Source organism: Crocuta crocuta, unplaced genomic scaffold (genome assembly GCF_008692635.1).
Source record: "Crocuta crocuta isolate KB4526 unplaced genomic scaffold, BGI_CrCroc_1.0 scaffold62, whole genome shotgun sequence".
NCBI lineage: Eukaryota > Metazoa > Chordata > Mammalia > Carnivora > Hyaenidae > Crocuta > Crocuta crocuta.
This window is the reverse complement of record NW_027529173.1, coordinates 1,241,042-1,259,696: the sequence shown is the minus strand read 5'-3', so window position 1 is coordinate 1,259,696 and position 18,655 is coordinate 1,241,042. Positions and strand designations below refer to the sequence as shown.

General features: G+C 35.8%; 1 protein-coding gene across 1 annotated transcript in view; it reads left to right on the top strand.

Moving 5' to 3' along the window:
* The window catches only part of SP4 (Sp4 transcription factor), a 79,959-nt gene that overhangs the window by 53,644 nt on the left and 7,660 nt on the right, over positions 1-18,655 (top strand). Inside the window, exon 4 of the mRNA XM_077757654.1 lies at positions 1,606-1,805. Within this exon, the coding sequence (XP_077613780.1) occupies positions 1,606-1,805 (200 nt within the window). The remainder of the gene's footprint in view (positions 1-1,605; positions 1,806-18,655) is intronic.

Here is an 18,655-nt window from a genome sequence, read left to right as displayed (position 1 = left end):
GTTTCCGATGCCCTGAAATGGATATTGCTCTACAGAGTGATCCAATCAGATTTTGATGGTGATCTAAAGAACTAGATCAATAGGCCTGTGCTTGAGATTTGTTCTGACTCCAGAGGTGCCTACTCCCATCTGCCTCTTTGCTCCCTTCTTTTGGTCATCCTGGTCAGGCTGTAGTTTTGCCTATTTCTCCAATGTCTCTATTAGTCCCCCCCAACTTCATTTTGCAACTGTCTGCACTGATTTTAAGAGCACTCTTATGCTTCACTTTTTCCACACTTTGTTTGCAAATGAATTCGATTCCTTGGGAAGAGATTTGGAATTCTGTTTTACGCTGTACTCTTTCTCTGGCCAAGGTCTCTTTGTCATGGCTCCTGAATGTAGGGTTGGGATAGTGGCACATTTCTTTCTGAGTGGCATCCCTGCTTTGAGAGCTAAATGCTTGGTGGCAGGGTAGCAACAGTGGTCTCAGGTTTTCTTGACTTGCCTCTGCTGGCTTGTAAATTCTGATGTATCCACTACAAAGGAGCTGAGTCAAAGGTGACTGGACTGCAGTATTCTCACTGTGCCCTATCCAAGGTAGAGACAGGGTCTCCGGAGTTGGGTTTGGGTAGAAGAGAGTTCCCTACCTGTCGGTCACACTTCACTGGAGCTTTAGCCTCAACAACAGATAACTGGGGGTGGAATAAGAAATGCTGACATCATGCCCCTCCCTGAGGAGATAATGCTTAAACTAGGAGGTGAGAAAAGGGAACCCTGTTCTTGGCTGCACCAGTTTGGAGTGTTTATATGTCAAGGGAAGTGATAGGGAATTGGGAAAGAGGGTGGGGTCTTGGTTCACATACCACAGTCTCTCCCTGTTCTTACCAACTCTTAATTTTCTTGAATATATATTAATTTGCTGTTTGCTCATAGAGCCATTTCCAGAGACTGTACATGCTATCTGTTTTGTTTTTTATACTTTTCACTGCCTTTACTGGGGACTAGGCCAGTAGAGCTCTTCATGCTTTCCTACTGGAAGTGAAACTCTGAACCTTACACTTTTAAATGGGAATTACCATTGTTTTGGTATTTAGAGAAGAATTTTCAAGTGTCTTGAAAAGCTTAGAGATTTTCTTCCCAAGGGAAGAGGCTGGTAGGGAAGGAACACGAAGTCCATGGTAGAACATGAACTCTCTGAGGTTAACGTGTTTTCATAACAGTTTTGAGTTTCATACATAACCCTTTTTTAATTGAAATTTTTCTGATTTTTAACTACAGTTGTGGCATGATTTAAAAAACCCATTCAGAAGTGTATCATTTAAGGGGCGCCTGGGTGGCTCAGTCAGTTAAGCGTCCAGCTTCAGCTCAGGTCATGATCTCGCAGTTTGTGGGTTCGAGCCCCGCATCAGGCTCTGTGCTCAGAGCCTGGAGCCTGTCTTCGGATTTTGTGCCTCCCTCTCTTTCTGTCCCTCTTGTGCTCACGCTGTGTCTCTCTCTCTCAAAAATAAATAAAACATTAAAAAAAAAAAAGTGTATCATTTAGAACGTTGATTTCCTTTCATTTTTCTGTAATTAAAAGTGTGGTGTTTGGGAGTATAATTAATGTTTGGTTTTTGTTTTTGTTAGAGGCAGTAATGAACCAGGAAAAAAGAAACAGCATATCTGTCATATTGAAGGATGTGGAAAAGTTTATGGCAAAACATCTCACCTACGAGCACATCTTCGCTGGCATACTGGAGAAAGACCTTTTGTATGCAACTGGATGTTTTGTGGCAAAAGATTCACAAGGAGTGATGAACTTCAGAGACATAGAAGAACCCATACAGGTTAGTTGATTTATTTCAGGGCTTGTCCATTTTACTTATTTTTTAATGCTTAAATGAAAATTGTAGGGTATGTTAGCTATGAAATTGGAAATATGAAAGTTGTTTAAGATCAAAATTGGTTACTTCATTTCTGAGATATATTTTATTCTATTTTTGCGAAGTTTATTAGAGTAATTATATAACGTAGAATATATTCTGTTTACTTAACTTGTATTCTTAGCATGTTGAATTCACATACATTATTTTTTTGTCCATATTTAAATAGATGAAGAGACTTGAATTATCTTATTGGTGACCTTTATTAGTTTTTGGTTTTTTTACAACTTAGAAAAGTTTTTTTATAACTTGACTAAAGTATCAAGAATAATATGACAAATAGAGGGGTGCCTGGGTGGCTTAGTCGGTTAAGTGTCCGACTTTGGCTCAGGTCATATCATCACGGTTCCTGGGTTCGAGCCCCATGTCAAGCTCTGTGCTGACGGCTAGCTCAGAGCCTGGAGCCGGTCTTCAGATTCTGTAATTCCCTCTCTCTCTGACCCTCCCCCGCTCACGCTGTCTCTCTCTCTCTTTCTCTCAAAAATAAATAAAACATAAAAAAATAATAATGTGGCAAATATATACCTCTCAGAATTGACAGCTGTTGATGTTATATTTGTTATTTTTTACTAAAACAAATCATGCAAACTTGACATCATCTTTGTCCTCTCAAAGACAGCAGCTACCATGAATTTAAAGTGTAGGTTTTTAGTACAGTTTTAATACTTACATATATTATTCATGGATATGTATGTAAAATACAGTTTTGTTGTTGTGAAATTTGACATAAGAGATATAGTATCATAATTTTATTTATCATGTTTTGAGATCTGAGTTCATATATGTGTACATATAAATGTATGTATACATGTTTGGTTATAGTGTTTTATTATATGACTGCCATACTGTATTAATCCAGTCTTTGTGCTGCTTAAATTATCGTTAATATCTTTGCTATCACCAACTTGGCTACTGTGAACGTACAGTGAACATGTATGCAAAGTAGAATTATTGGATCACAGAGAATTTGTTTTGCTAAACAACTGCTAGAGAATCTCTAAAGTGGCTGTTAACCATTTCTACTTCACTAGCAGTGACTGAGTTTCCACTTTGCTGTGTGTTCACCAATACTTAGTAGTGTTAGCCTTTGAAAATTTTTGTCAAGTCTCTGGCACCTGGCTGGTTCAGTTGGTAGAGCATGCAATGAAGATTGTGAGTTCAAGCCCCATGTTGGATATGAAGCCTACTTTAAAAAATAAATACATAAAAACATATTTATTCAGAAAATTTTTTTATAAATTTAGAATGGTTTCCTTATTTTTTTTTAAGTAGCAGTTTTCCTGGTTATCCATGAGATTAAGCATCTTGTTTATTGATCATTTATATTTCTTTTTCTGTTGATTATTTATTTCCTAGTTCACTTTTCTTTTGGGTTTTTCTTTTTCTTACTGATTTATGTGTTATAATTTCCCCTTATATTGCTGGTATTGGATCTGTTTGCTATTTTTTGTTGCATGGAAGCTTTACATTTTTTAGTCAAATATGTTTTTTCTTTTGTCGTTTGCTTTTATTATTTTTTTTAAACGCTTATTTACTTTGAGAGGGAGCAAGAAAGAGTGCACACACAAGCAGGAGAGGGGCAGAAATTGTGAATCCCAAGCAGGCTCCATGCTGCTAACGCAGAGGTGGATGTGGGGCTCCATCTCAAAACTGGGAGATCATGACCTGAACTGAAATCAAGAGTCAGATACTTAACCAGCTGAGCCACCCAGGCACCCCTCCTTTATTTATTTATTTAAAAAATTTGTTTTAATGTTTTTTATTTATTTTTGAAAGAGAGAGAGATAGCATGAGCAGGGCAGGGTCAGAGAGAGAGGGAGACACAGAATCCAATGACAGGTTCCAGGCTCTGAGCTGTCAGCACGGAGCCCGACCTGGGGCTCGAACCCACAAACCGGCAGATCGTGACCTGAGCCGAAATCGCCACCCAGGTGCCCCTCCATTTTTAATTTTGATGAAATCCTCTCCTATCCCAAGATATAAAGTTTTTAAAAATACTTTCTTCTAATGGTGTTAAAGTTTTCCATTTGTAAATTTCATCATCTTTTTCTAAGGTTGGCATAGAACAACCACCCTCTCTACTTAGAATGCCTGATATACATCTGAGTTTCAGTATTTAATTGTTGACTAAATTTTCAAATTATGTGAAAAGCTTGAAAACTTCAACCTTTAACTTGTACCCAGATACATATGGGACCAAAGAAGACATGGAAGAAAGAAGAAATTGGCATGTTTTGATCAGCTACCATATATCATGTTTGAAATGAATTATCTCACTTGATTCTAACAGTAGTACTGTGAGATCGAAATTAGCTCCATTTTATGGGTTAGAAAAAAACAGTTAAATTTAAAAGTGATAAAGTTACTTAGTTTAATATGTACATAAATTAGTAGGTAGGCAAGTCTTAGTAATAATGGCTGAATCCCTGAGTTAGCATAGTTTGAAAACAAGTTTAAAAAGGTTTCTATATGGTGTGGCATTAAGATATCTTTTTTTTTTTAGACTTTTTTTTTTTAATTTTTTTAAAATACTTTTTAATGTTTATTTCTGAGAGAGAGACACAGAGACAGGGACAGAGTGCAAGCATGGAAGGAGCATAGGGAGAGGGAGACACAATTCAAAGCAGGCTCCAGGAGGGGCACCTGGGTGGCTTAGTCGGTTAAGCGTCCGACTTTCGCTTAGGTCATGATCTCGCGGTTCATGGGTTCAAGCCCCGCGTCGGGCTTTGTGCTGACTGCCAGCTCAGAGCCTGGAGCCTGTTTCGGAGTCTGTGACTCCTTCTCTCTCTGACCCTCCCCTGCTCACGCTGTCTCTCTCTCTCTCTCCTGGAAATAAATAAAAACATTTAAAAAAAAATTTTAAAAGAAAAACAAAAAACAAAGCAGGCTCCAGGCACTTGAGCTGTCAGCGCGGAGCCTCATGTGGGGCTTGAACTCACAAACTTGAGATCATGACCTGAGCTGAAGTCGGATGCTTAACCTGGGTGAGCCACCCAGGCACTCCTTTTTAATTTCCAAATGACACATGTATATGGTATTTGAAAATCAAATCATAAGGTTACCTGTTTGGCTCGGTTCGTAGAGCACTTGACTCTTGATCTCAGGGTCATGAGTTCAAGCCCCATGCTGGGCATAGAGCTTAGTTCAAAAAAATAAATAAAATATTTTTGAAAATTAAATTGTGAAAGAGATTACAGTGTTAAGGGGATTGTTTTAAAAATTACTTTTATTTGAAGTATAGTTGACACTTTAGTTTTAGGTGAACAACATAGTGATTTGACATTTGTATACATTATGAAATCCTTACCACAGTACGTGGTTACCATCTGTTACTCTACAAGATTATGACTATATTCTCTATGCTTTACTCTATGTTCTTATGACTTACTTATTTTATAGCTGTAAGTTTGTACTTTTTTTTTTTTTTTAGTTTGTACCTTTTAATCTCCTTGATTTAAGCCCATCCCTCTGCCGCATTCCTTTCTGACAACTGCCAGTTCTCTGGATTTATGAGTCTGTTTCAGTTTTGTTTTGTTTTTTTGTTCGTTTGTTTTGTTTTTTAGATTCCACACATAAGTGAAAGCATATGGTATTTTGTCTTTGATCTGACTTATTTCACTTAGCATAATACCGTCTAGTTTCATCCATATTTTATAAATGGCAGGATTTCATTCTTATTTTATGGCTGAGGAGTATTCTCTTATCAATATATACCACATCCTCTTTGTCCGTTTATCTCAGTGGTCACTTGGGTTGCTTTCAGATCTTGGCTGTTGTAAACGATGCTGCAGTAAACACAGGAGTGCCTGTATCTTCTCAAGTTAGTGTCCTTTCACTGCCCAGAAGTGGAGTTAGTAGAAGGAATCTCCGTATTATTTTCCACAGTGGCTACACCAATTTAATTCCCACCAATAGTTCCCTTTTTTCCTATATCCTCAGCAACAATTACTTTCTGTCTTTTGATACTAGTCATTCTGACAGGTGTGAGATGATAATCTTACTGGAGTTTTGACTGGCATTTCCATGATGATTAGTGATGCTGAGCATCTTTTCACATTATCTGTTGTCCATCTAGTGTCTTCTTTAGAAAAATGCCTGTTCTGGCCCTCTGCCCATTTCTTAATCACATTTTCTTAGTATTGAGTTGTAGGAGTTCCTTATAGATTTTGGATATTGACCCCTCATCAGATATATCATTTACCAAGATTTTAGTGGACTCTTTGCTACATCCTCTGTTCTAATCCCCGAGAGGACCGTATTTAGTCTTGTACTGTTCATAAATTTTTTTCTTCCTGTGATGATTGTTGTATATCTAAATAATATGCTTATATTGTTATTGATTTGTCAATATTAGGCACTATCTCTTGACTTCTTAAATTGAGAGTTAAGAATTTACCTCATTTTACATCATCTGACAACATTCAGTTTTTTTTTTTTTAACTGAGTGCAGGTCTGACACTATCTCTTGACTCACCACCCTGTGATAGAGATACTAGAATTCACCTGTGTTTTAATTTGTTTTTTTAATTTACATCCAGGTTAGTTAGCATATAGTGCAAGAATGATTGCAGGAGTAGATTCCTTAATGTCCCTTACCCATTTAGCTCATCGCTTCTTCCACAACCCCTCCAGTAACCCTCTGTTTGTTTTAGCATTCACCTCTTAACTTCTCTTACCTAAAATTTTCCTATTTCTCTTCTCTTACTCTTCATGTTAAAATGTTTACTTTCTCTTCAATAAGCACTGTTTTCTTTTTTGTAGCTTAGTTCTTAAAGTGAAAAACAAATAATAATTTTATTATGACTATGTGATGTGATATGCCTGATTACATACCCTGTCCTTTTTTTTCTGGATGTTTCTAAATCCCTTTTCCCCCTTACATTGGCTAACTTTATCACCTCCTTTTGTTATTTAGCCTTTTCAAAAATAGTATCCGTTCCACCCAATTTATCCTTTTACTTGAAGATTCCAGCTTTCTAATCAGTCTGATTCTTCTGTAAGGCTGCTTGCTGCACACTGTAGTATTAAGACTTTTCTTCCCTGCTGTATTAGTTTTGAACCAGTGTTCTCAAGATGTCCTGTCTTCATTTATTTCGGTTTACTTGGTTGTCAGAAAACATTCTCAAATATACTTCCTACTGTAATGCTCTAGGAAGTAAGTTTGTCTGAAAATGTCTTTTTTAATTAATGTTTTAAAAAAGTTTTTGAGAGAGACCTTGCATGTGCGCGCAAGCAAAGGAGGGACAAAGGGACAGAGAGGAAGAGAATTTCAAATAGGATACATGCTCAGCTTAATGTGGGGCTCAGTCCCACAACCATGAGATCATGATCTGAGCCAAAATCAAGAATCAGATACTCAACTGACTGAGCCATCCTGGACACCTGTCTGAAAATGTCTTAATACTGCTTTCCCAGTTAATAGATGGCTTGGCTAATACAGAATTTTAGGCTGAAAATGATACTTAAAACATTAGTGGCACTGCTCTGTCGTTTTTGTGCATTTGTTTTACAAATATGAAGTCCATTGTTATTTTTTTCCTTTTTTGTAGGTGGCCTAATTTCCTCTGTCAAAGTTTTAAAGCTTGTTTTCTTATTATAACTTTTACCTTGAAATAGTTTTACGGAAGAAATTGTAAAGATAGCATAGAGAGTTTTTACATCCCTTTCACCCAGCTTCCTTTAATACTAAACTCTTCCATAATCATGTCACTTATGGAAATTAAGAAGTTGATATTAGTATAATACTAGTAATGAAATTACACTTTTCCACAAATGATAACCTTTTCTCTTCCAGGATTCAATCCGTAATACCACATTCTGTTTATTTGTTGTGGCTGTTTAGTCTCCTGTAATCTGAAATTTCCTTACTCTTTTTTTACTTATTTACTTTTTTTTTGGCTTACCTTGACACTTTTGAAAGTTAGGTACTTTATAGAATATCCATCAATTTGTGTTTGTCTCGTATTGTCTCATGATTAGATTGAGGTTATGAATCGTTGGGAAGAATATCACAGACATCATTGCCCTTCTTCATCACATTGTATCAAGAAGTACACAGTGTCTGTGTGTTTTACTGTTGGTGAATTGGTTAAGATATTGTGTGCCAGGTATCTCCACTGTGAAATTGTTTCTTCTTCCCATACATTGTTTATTAGAAGCATGTTACTAGCTCCAGTCTACACTATAAAGTGGCGGTGAAGTAAGCTCTGCGTCTTGGAGGCAAGAGTGGCAAAGAATTTTTGGATGTACTGTAAAACATCCACTGTAATTAGTAAATATTTGGGGGGAGGGGATTCTTCGAGTCTATGCAAATATCCTGTTTCTCTGTAAAGAAAACCCTCTTTCCCTTTTAGTATTCCTTATTGTTTCTTGCTTGCAGCAATTACTCTGTTGTGGTAAAGGTCATTTTTTATTTCCCTTTTTGCTTGTGCAGTTTTTAGTTTTGATTCTTGTAGAAGGAAGATTTATACCTTCTTCCCCAGTTATTTGTTTATTTGTAATCCAGTATGGACTCACGAGTATTCATTTTATTTTGTGGGTTATAATCCAGTATTGTCATTATTTTTTGCCTCAAATTGTTCCATCTTTGGCCAGTTGGAAGTTTTTAGATTTTCCGCCTCTGTCCTTTTTGACATACTCCCATTCTTTTTTTGTTTTTTTTGTTGTTTTTCCTTTTTTACCGTAAGAGCCTCTGTTAATCTTTGTTTTTTTTAATTGCATAATTATGTATGTTTGCATAGTTTTTCATTTCTTGTGCAAACCTTTTGGACTTTTGCACTCAGGGTTCACCCTTCTCCCCTTCCTACCTCTTCTCTCATTTTCCCTTTTTTATTCTCTATTCTTTTGTGTCTTACTTTGTCTAACTGGGACCCCCTATATTGATTTTTTTAACATCTTATAGCTTTTTTAAAATAATTTTTTTAATGTTTTATTTATTTCTGAGAGAGAGACACAGTGTGAGCAGGGGAGGGTCAGAGAGAGAGGGAGACACAGAATCTGAAATCGGCTCCAGGCTCTGAGCTAGCTGTCAGCACAGAGCCTGATGTGGGGTTTGAACCCATGGACTGTGAGCTCATGACCTGAGCCAAAGTTGGACACCTAACCGACTGAGCCACCTAGGCGCCCCTACTGTTTCTTTTTTATAACACACTCTTAGTGTATGGATGCAGGAGCTTGCTGAAAATCTGAGTTCTCCAGCTAAGTATTTTTTTTAATATTTATGTTTCCTCCAGGGTAATTTTTTTTTTTTTTTTTGGTCTGTATCTTTCTTTTTCCAGTGGTGCAGGCTTTCCTGAATTGTCCAGTGGTCCTTAGCTTTTATTCAAGTTGATGATGGTGATTGGTAACTCTTTTGGAGTGAAGGATTAAGGCAACTTTATGAACTGGTGGCTTTCATTTTAAGCAATTGGGCAGGGACACTGTGTTATACTGCAAGATACCTAATTTCCAAAATATAGTAATGTACTGTGGGGCCACATTTCCTTCTATTTTTTTTTTAATTTACTTACTGTTTAATTTACATCCAAGTTAGTTAGCATATGGCACAACAGTGATTTCAGGAGTAGATTCCTTAATACCCTTTACCCGTTTAGACCACACACCCCCTCTCCCCCACAATCCCTCCAGCAACCCTCTGTTTGTTCTCTATATTTAAGAGTCATTTATGTTTGGCTGTGGGGCCACATTTCTGTGATAAAAATCGTCAAATGTTTTGACCCAATTTTTGGATAGTAGCATTAATGATGGATGTACAGACTTTAATTTACTCTTATATGTTCCATGTCTCCTTCTCACCATTTTGAGTCCAATACTTATACATAATTCTATAGAAGACAGATTGGCTATCTTCTAGACAAATACTCTTCATTAATAATCTGTATTCTAGTCTGCAGATATTTGATGAAATCAAAACTTACATAGCATTGCATAACACAAGTGAGTTTCACAGGAATTTTTCCTCCTTTGTCTCTGACCCTGTGGGCACTGAATAGCTGTAGCACGTAGCAAACACCATATACATCCAGCCAGAGAACTGAGAAGAGAGCCCTCTCTGCTCTGAGGCCAGTTCTGTAGGTTGTGCTGCAGTAGTGGCAGCAGAGACCTAAAAACCTGAGAAAATACCTATATTTCTGGCCAAAGAAACCCAGAAATGGAGCCCTTGGCCTTGGTTTCTATAGAAAATGAAGGGAGGTCACTATTATTTTACTGTCTTGCTGTTTTAATCTGAAGGCTCTGGCAGTAATCATGTGTATGCAGAATGGTACAGGAAGCCTCAAGAATTCTGGCTTTCTGGCAAGAAGAACCGAGAAGAAGGGATACTTTCAGTTGGAAAGTATGAGGGAAATTTTGGAGAGATCTGTGAAAGGTGATTCCCTAATTTCATGTATGGAACAAAATAAATTCTGGGCTCACCCCTGAGCTGCACATGCACAGAACACATCCAAAGAACCATAACAAATGTTTCAAGAAGTGAACTCTCTTATAAACCACTACTTGATTGCCAGAATGTGCTCAGCAGACCTAAACATAACAAAGTCTTTGAAACTGAATTAATATGGGAACTAATAAAGAGGGCAAGATAGAACTAGTCTGAAACTAAATAGGTCAGTTGCCTACTAAAACAAAAACTTAACATTCCCCAGAGGATTCTTTAACAGGACCCAGAATCACCACAACATAATATCCAAAATGTCTGGGGTATGTCCCAAAATTAGTCAAATATGACTGTCAAGATGATCCACGTGTTGGAATTATCAGTGACTTTAAACAGCTATTACAGACATCATCTGTGGACTAAAGGTAAACACGTTTGAAATAAAAAGAAAGGCAGAAGCTTTCAGAAGCAAATTGAAACTCTTAAAAAGAACTAAATGGGAATTTTGGAACTGAAAAATTATGCAAAGTTAAAAATTCAGCAAATAGAGATAACAGAGAAAGAGTCACTGAAGTTGAGGATAGTTCACTGGAAATTAGTGTGAAGAACAGAAAAGAAAAAAGATAGGGGAAAAATATGAACTGAGTCTCCAGGATCTGCGGAAATTACAAAATTGATGTTATTGGATTCCCAGAAGGAGAGAAGGAAAAGCTTGATGTAGAAAAATCTTTGACAAAATGAAGAACTGAGACTTCAGCCATTATTAGGAGTAAATTGTAGATTTAAGATACTCATTGAATTCCAAACAGGATTTGACAGGAAAACATGGCCAGATACATGATAATCAATTTACTAAAAATCAAAGGTAAAGAAAAAAATCTGGAAAGGAGTCTGAAAAAAATTTTTTTTTACATAATGACACATTATGTATAGGGAAACAGAAATTTGTGCACTGAATGATTTTTCTTCAGAAACTATGGAGACCAGAAAAAGAAAAGAATTGCCGCATCAGCATTTTATATCCAGTGAAAGTATCCTCAATAAGAAAGGCAAAACAAAGGGATTTTCAGATGAAGAAAAACTAAGAATTTGTCATATTTTATGACCTTTTATGATATTTATCAACTAAATATTTATGATATTTATCTACTCCAAAAGAAATGCTAAAAGAAGTTTTTTAGGCTGAAAGAAAATAATACCAGAGGGAAATCTATTAAAGAGCAAAATATATGCTAAATACTTGGGTAAATATAGTAGACTGTTACTCGTCTGCTTAAATTTTTAAAAAATATGTCTTAAAAATTTTAGTACTGGTGGATTTTCAGTGTATGCAAATATAATATACGTGGTAAATATAATGTAAAGTGGAGAGGCTAAAGAAGCCTGTATGGTTGAAACATCTTTGTTTTACTATGAAAGCCTAGAACTTGGTCTATATTTTATGAAAAGTTAGATATGTATACTGTAATCGCTTTATTGGCTACTAAAATTATGGAGATTTGGGGAGAGGAAAGGAGAATACATTAAAATAGAATGCTAAACAATATTCAAATAACCCCAAAGAAAGGAGGGAAGGGAAAAACAAAAATGAAAAACAGGACAGAAATGGAAAACATTTCAAAATGATAGACTTAAATCTAATCATTAATTATATATAATACAGACAAAATAACCTTCATAAAACAATGAGAATTACTGGATATAACAAGATATCTGGAATAGCTCACTTTCCATATAGGCATAACAATTGTAAATGTAATAGGCACTAACAACAGAGCTCTAAAATCTATGAAGCAAGAACTTAAACTAAAAGAAAAAATAGGCCAGTCCACAATTAGTCTTGTAGAGTTGACACCCTTTTCTTAGTAATTGTTACAAGTATACAGAAAAGTAGAAAAGTTATAGCACATTATCACTCTGGGGTGCCTGGGTGGCTTAGTCGGTTAAACGTCCGATTTTCGCTTAGGTCATGATCTCGCAGTTCGTGGGTTCGAGCCCCGCATCGGGCTCTGTGCTGACTGCCAGCTCAGAGCCTGGAGCCTATTTCAGAGTCTGTGTCTCCCTCTCTCTGACCCTCCCCTACTCACGCTGTCTCTCTCTCTCTCCTAGAAATAAATAAAAATATTAAAAAAAATAAATAAATAAACATTATCAGTCAGATTGCCCTGACATTCATAGAGTGCTTGAGCCAATTGCAACAGAATATTTTATTCATGAGTACATGGAACATTCTTGAAGATAAACCATATTCTTTGCCATGATGTATACCTTAACAACAAGAGAATAGAAACCACACAAAGTATGTTCTCAGATCATAATAAAACTATAAGTCAGTAACAAAAATATCTGGAAAGTCTCCAAATTTTGGAAATTAACCAACACATTTCTGACTAACCTTGTGGGTCAAGAGGATGTCTCAAAGATACTAGAAAATATTTTCAACGGAATGAAAATACATATCAAAATTTGTGGGATGTAGATAAAATAGTGATTGGAGGGAATTTATGGCATTAAATGCTTTTATTAGTAACAAAGAAAGGTTTTAAGTCAATAATTCTACCTTAAAGAACTAGAAAACAAATGAATTAAACCCAAAACAGGATGTTAGGAAGCAGTAGAGAGGACAAAGAAATAAAATTGAAAATAGAAAAATTATCTACCAAAGAAAATCAGTCAAACCTGAAGCTAGTTTTCTTTAAAAAGGTAGAATTGAGAAGTCTAGCCAGATTGGCCAAGAAAATTTATTAATGCTAGGAATGGAAGAGGGAGATACTATTAGAGCTCCTACAAAGAATATAATAATAAAGGAATTGCTAGGAATAATTCTGTACTCTAAATTAGACAACTAAGGTGAAAGGGACCAACTCCTTAAAAGACACAAATGGCACCAGTACTTGCTCAAGAAGAAATAAATAACATGAATCGTACCATATCTATTAAAGAAATTGAATTTTAACTAAAAGCTTTTGACAAAAGCCTAGGCTCAGAAAGAACCTTATTGGCAAATTCTGCTATATTAAGCAATAAATGATACCAATTCTGCAGTCTTTTTTAGAAAATACATTAGGGAACACTTCTTAAATCCTTTATGAGTCCTCCATTAACTTGATACCAAAGCCAAAGAATACATTACTAGTGAAGAAAAAACTTACCGGTGTCCTCGTAAATACAAATGTCAGAATCCTCAACAAAATATCCAACCAAGTCCAGTAATATATTAAAAAGAATAACGTATCATGACTTAGTTCTGTTTATTCCAAGAATGAAAGGCTGATTGAACATTCTGAAATCAATGTAATTTACCATATTAACAAGAGAAGGAAAAAAATCATATGATTACTTAAATACATACACCAAAATAATTTGGGAAAATTAGCAAACTTAAGAATTGAAGGTTATACTGGGGTGCCTGGGTGGCTCAGTCGGTTAAGCCTCCGACTTCGGCTCAGGTCATGATCTCATGTTCATGGGTTTGAGCCCCTCATCGGGCTCTGTGCTGACAGCTCAGAGCCTGGAACATGCTTTGGATTCTGTATCTCTCTGTCTCTCTGCCCCTCACCCTCTCATGTTCTGTCTCTCTGTCACAAAAATAAATAAAACATTTTAAAAAATTGTTTAAAAAGAATTGAAGGTTATATCCTTAACCAGGTAAAGGGTATTTATTAAAAAATTACAATTAACATCATACAAAATGATGGAGGACCTAATACTTATCCATAGGATCAGGAACAAGGCAGAGATGTCTGATTCTTTATCACTCTTCTTCAGCATAGTACTGGAAGTCCTACCTAGTGCAGTAAAGCAAGAAAAGACATATAGATTCTAATGAAAGAACCAAGTGGTTTTAACAACCCAGTTTTTAAAAATTGGCAAAGGATTTGGACATGTCACCAAAGGGGATATACTTGTGAAAAGCACATGAAAAGATATTCCACATCACCTGTTATTTGAAGAATGCAAATTAAAATGGCAAAATACCGGTACACATCTATTAACGTGGCTAAAATTAAAGACAAGGACACCAAAATCTCGACAATTAGAAGTACTGGAAAGCATGCCAACCTATAGTGGGAATGCAAAATGGGTGGGTACAGCATCTTTGGAAACATTTTGGAGTTTTACAATAAAGTTAAACATATACTTAGCATATGATCTAGCAATCCACTCTTGACTATTCATCCCAAAGAAATAAAAACTGTGTTCCCACAAAAAGCTATGTATATATGTATAACAAATTTTATTTATAATCTCCGAAAATTGGAAACAATGCAAATGTTCAACTGGTAAATGGATAAAGAACTGTGTTATATTGTTGGAGGAGGTAATTGAGAAAACTTGACTGCTGGTTGACCTGGAAGCTGAACCAGTGTAATCAGAGGCTTCTCACATTCTTTTATACATGCTGCCCACTCTTGCCACACTGGGAGCTATTCTAAGAATGTAGCCTTGAGAGAGGTGTTGAAACCATCTGGATGGTGTATGTGACTGACCCCAATTAAAACCTCTTAACAAGTATAAACTTTTAAGATTTGGCAGGTAGATATAGAGATCTGTTTATCCAAAGGCCATCCAAAACAAGCCTCATAAGTAGATTCCCTTTCTTGTAAGTTAAAACTTCTACCTGCCAATGGGGAATGGTCTGCCTCTTTTGGTTTCTCCTTGCCCTTTGTGTACAGAGCTAGTTTGTGAACCAACACATATCTATACAACAGAATACTACTCTCCAACATAGAAAAATGAGTTATTAATACGTACAACTGCATGGATGAAATTTAGATGTATTATGTTAAGTGAAAGATCCTAGCATCAAAAGCCTACCTATTGTATGACTTCATTTATATGACATTATGGAAAAATTAAAACTATAGAGACAGAGACAGATTTTTTTCCTAGGGTATAAGGGAGAAAAAGAGAATTCAGCTATAGAAAGGCTTTGGGAAGGAATTTTTGTAAGTGATAGCAGCTTTTGCGTGTTTTTATTTTGGTGACTGAAAGATTTAATACATTTGTCAATTCACAGAGCTGTGTACCAAGAACAATAATTTTACTGTACAGAAATTAAAACAAAGTTTTTAAAGTGTGAGAAAAAGTCTTGTCTTTGAGAAATTTAAATGTAAAAGGGAGATATTTTTTCTTTATTTTCTTTTAGAATCTGAAACCATTTAGCCTCATAATATGCCTAAGTATCATACAACACTTCTCTTAACTCTTCCAAGGATATAGGATTTGAGCCAGAGGAACTCCTAAAAATGATGTTGTACAACCCTATCTTGTTATAAATAAGGACTAACCTGAAATCTTAGGTGGTTGGTTGATTTCTTTATTAAGGCCCAACTTAGTTCCTTGAGCCAAGTTGAGTGATTCGTGATGAATAAGAATGAGCCGTGGGAGTAGTAAACAAATTGAGACAGGCAGTATATGTAGTAACAACCAAAATTTCTGGGCCCTTTCAGTCTGTAGGGATTTTTCTAAATGCTTTTTTGCATTCATTTTCTAATTTAATCCTTTGAGCAACAACATAACATAGGTATCTCTGTTATTCCTAGTTTAAATGAAAAACTAAAAATTAGATCAGGAAGCTGCCCAAAGTTACATGGCTGGTAGACAGAGCAAAATCAAAAAATTTTTATCCTGAACTAGAATCCAATTCACACACAAAAAAGAAAGTAGCATTTGTCAAGACCCATAAGCAGTTCAGTGTTTGGGAACCATAATAGATTAAAAAGTGTAGGCAGAGGCCAGTTACTGTAAGGATGTTATATAATATTTAATTTTTATTCCACATCCATAGGAAATAGGGAACCAGCAAACGTTTCTAGTAGTTAATCAGGTGGTCATCTTTCTGTTTTAGACCATTTGGTATTTGTATGGAGAATAAATTCACAGGGAGTAATTTCAAGACCAATTATCAAAGACAATAGGGATTGTTGATAAGATCCTAAGTAGAATAGAAGTTGAAACAGTATAGGGGACCCATTCCAGGAAATGTTTGTGTAATAAAATTGATAGGACTTGGTGATTATTAAATGTGAGAAAAGAGATAACTGGTACCAATGATAACTGCTACCAAATGAAATGGAGAATACCCGAGAAGGTAAGTATATTGTAGAATTTTCTATCTCCCTTCAGTTCTCTCAGTTTTCTTTCTTAGAGTTCAGGGCTCTATTGTTAGGTGCATGTGTATGTATGATTACTGTATCTTATTGATGGGAATGAGTCTTTTACCATTAGAAAGTAGCCTTCTCTGTAGTAACTATTTTTATCATATTGGTATGTGTATTAATAAAACTATTTCAGCTCTCTTTTTCATGGTGTATATTTTTTCCATACTTTTACTTGTAGCCCATTCATATTTGAGTTTAAAGTGAGCCTGTTTTAGACAGAATAATAGTTGGATCATGTTTTTCTTTAATTCATCCTTTAATTAAAAGGCAACTCTGCCTTTTTTTAATTGGAGCATTTAATTTTAATACATTCATTTAATGGAATTACTGATGAGGGCTTCCACCATTTTGGCATTTATTTTCTATATTCTTCTGTCTTTTTTTTTCCTGTATTCCTCTCTTAGTGGTATTTGATGTTAAATATTCCTTGTGTGTTATTTTAATTTTCTTATTTCTTTATGATAATATTAGTATATTATTTTCTTAGTAATTGCCTGCTTTGGGGATTACAGTTCACATCTTACAGTAATCTAGGTACAAATCTACTAACAATAAATTCTTCAAGTTTTTATTAATCTGGGAATATCTGAATTTCTCATTTTTGAAAAATAGTTTTGCTTTATTAGAATTCTTGGTTGACAGAGTTTTCCTTGTATCATGTCAGTGCTTTTTGGCCTCTGTGAGCTCTGATTAAAAAAAAAAAATTCTGCTACCCTTTTTATTTGACAATCCCTTGTAGGTAATGCATCACTTCTCTTGCTGCTTTGTAGATTCTCTTTGTTTTTGACATTAAGCAGTTTGTGATATAGCTCAGTGGTAATCTCTTTGCATTAAACCTACTTGTAGCTTAATGAGTTTCTTAGATGTGTACATTAATGTTTTTCATCAGATATGGGAAGTTTTCAGTTATCCTTTCTACAAATACTCTTTCTGTAAATGACTTGGATCAATAAATCTCTTTCTCTCCTCCGAGAGGTTTTGTATCTGTGTTGGAGTGTCCTTCAATACTCAGCCAAGCAGTTGACAGCTCTGCCTTGGCCTTCACTTTCTGCTCAAGCAGAGCCTCAAAAGTTAAGCACACATGAGAGTTGGGGCCTTCCTAGGCTTTTCCTGAGCAGGTTCACAGCTTTCATTTCCATTTCTCATTTCATTTCATTTCATTTCATTTCATTTCATTTCATTTCATTTCATTTCATTTCATTTCATTTCATTTCCTTTTTTAATGCAGAGAGAGAGTGTGTGTGTGAGCTAGGGAGGGAGGCAGGGGAAGAATGACCAAGAATCCCAAGCAGGCTCCGCAGTCCACACACAGCTCCACACAGGGCTCGATCCCACAACCCTAGGATCATGACTTTAGCTGAAATCAAGAGTCGGACACTCAACCTAAGCCACCCAGGTGCCCCCAGGCTCACAGCTTTAAAGCATGTATGTGGCCATCTAGATTCCAAGGAAGTGACAGAGCTTTTCAAAGCCACTATGGGTATTTTATCTTCCAGCTTTTCCTTGTAAGCTTTTTGTTCAGTCTTTATGTTTGTCCCAAGTGTTACCCATTGCCTGGGGCGTCCATGAAGTTAAAACACTTACCTACAATTGTTTTAAACAAACACATGTTCCTTTCCCGCTCTGGAAAAGACTTTTCACATTGGACTACTTCTAAGTCAGGTTCAATACAATAATCTTTCAAGTGAAGTCTTCCAAAGAACCACTAGACAGATCACATAAGACAGGTCCTTGGACATGTGGTTTTGAAAGAGTTCCAGCTGTCTTCTTCCTCTAGTAGCTGCTAGGCCTTTGGGGGAGTTTAAAAAGGAATTAGGGATGTTAAAATACCATAAAATTTGCTGTTATAATCAAGATTCAGCCATTTTTCTTTTTATAATAAACTGATGAATTTTGTTTGTACATTTTGAATAATGTGTATGGCATATCTCAGAGGGCTTGAGTTTTCTGTTGGGTTTAGGAATCTGGATGTTGATGCCATTGTTCATTTATAGATTCATAGTTAAAACTATTAGAGTAGATAAGATTGCTGTAAAAAAGCATTAGTGATAAAATTGACCATATGATTCCTATATTCAAATAGATAATTGCTGAATGAAGAAATGAAAACTTTCCATTATGCATATTGATGTCCTTATAAATTCATAGTCTCAAGTCTCAGCCCATCACTCAGAACAGCCTTGTAATCCTTTTTTTTTTTTTTTTTTGTCTTTCTC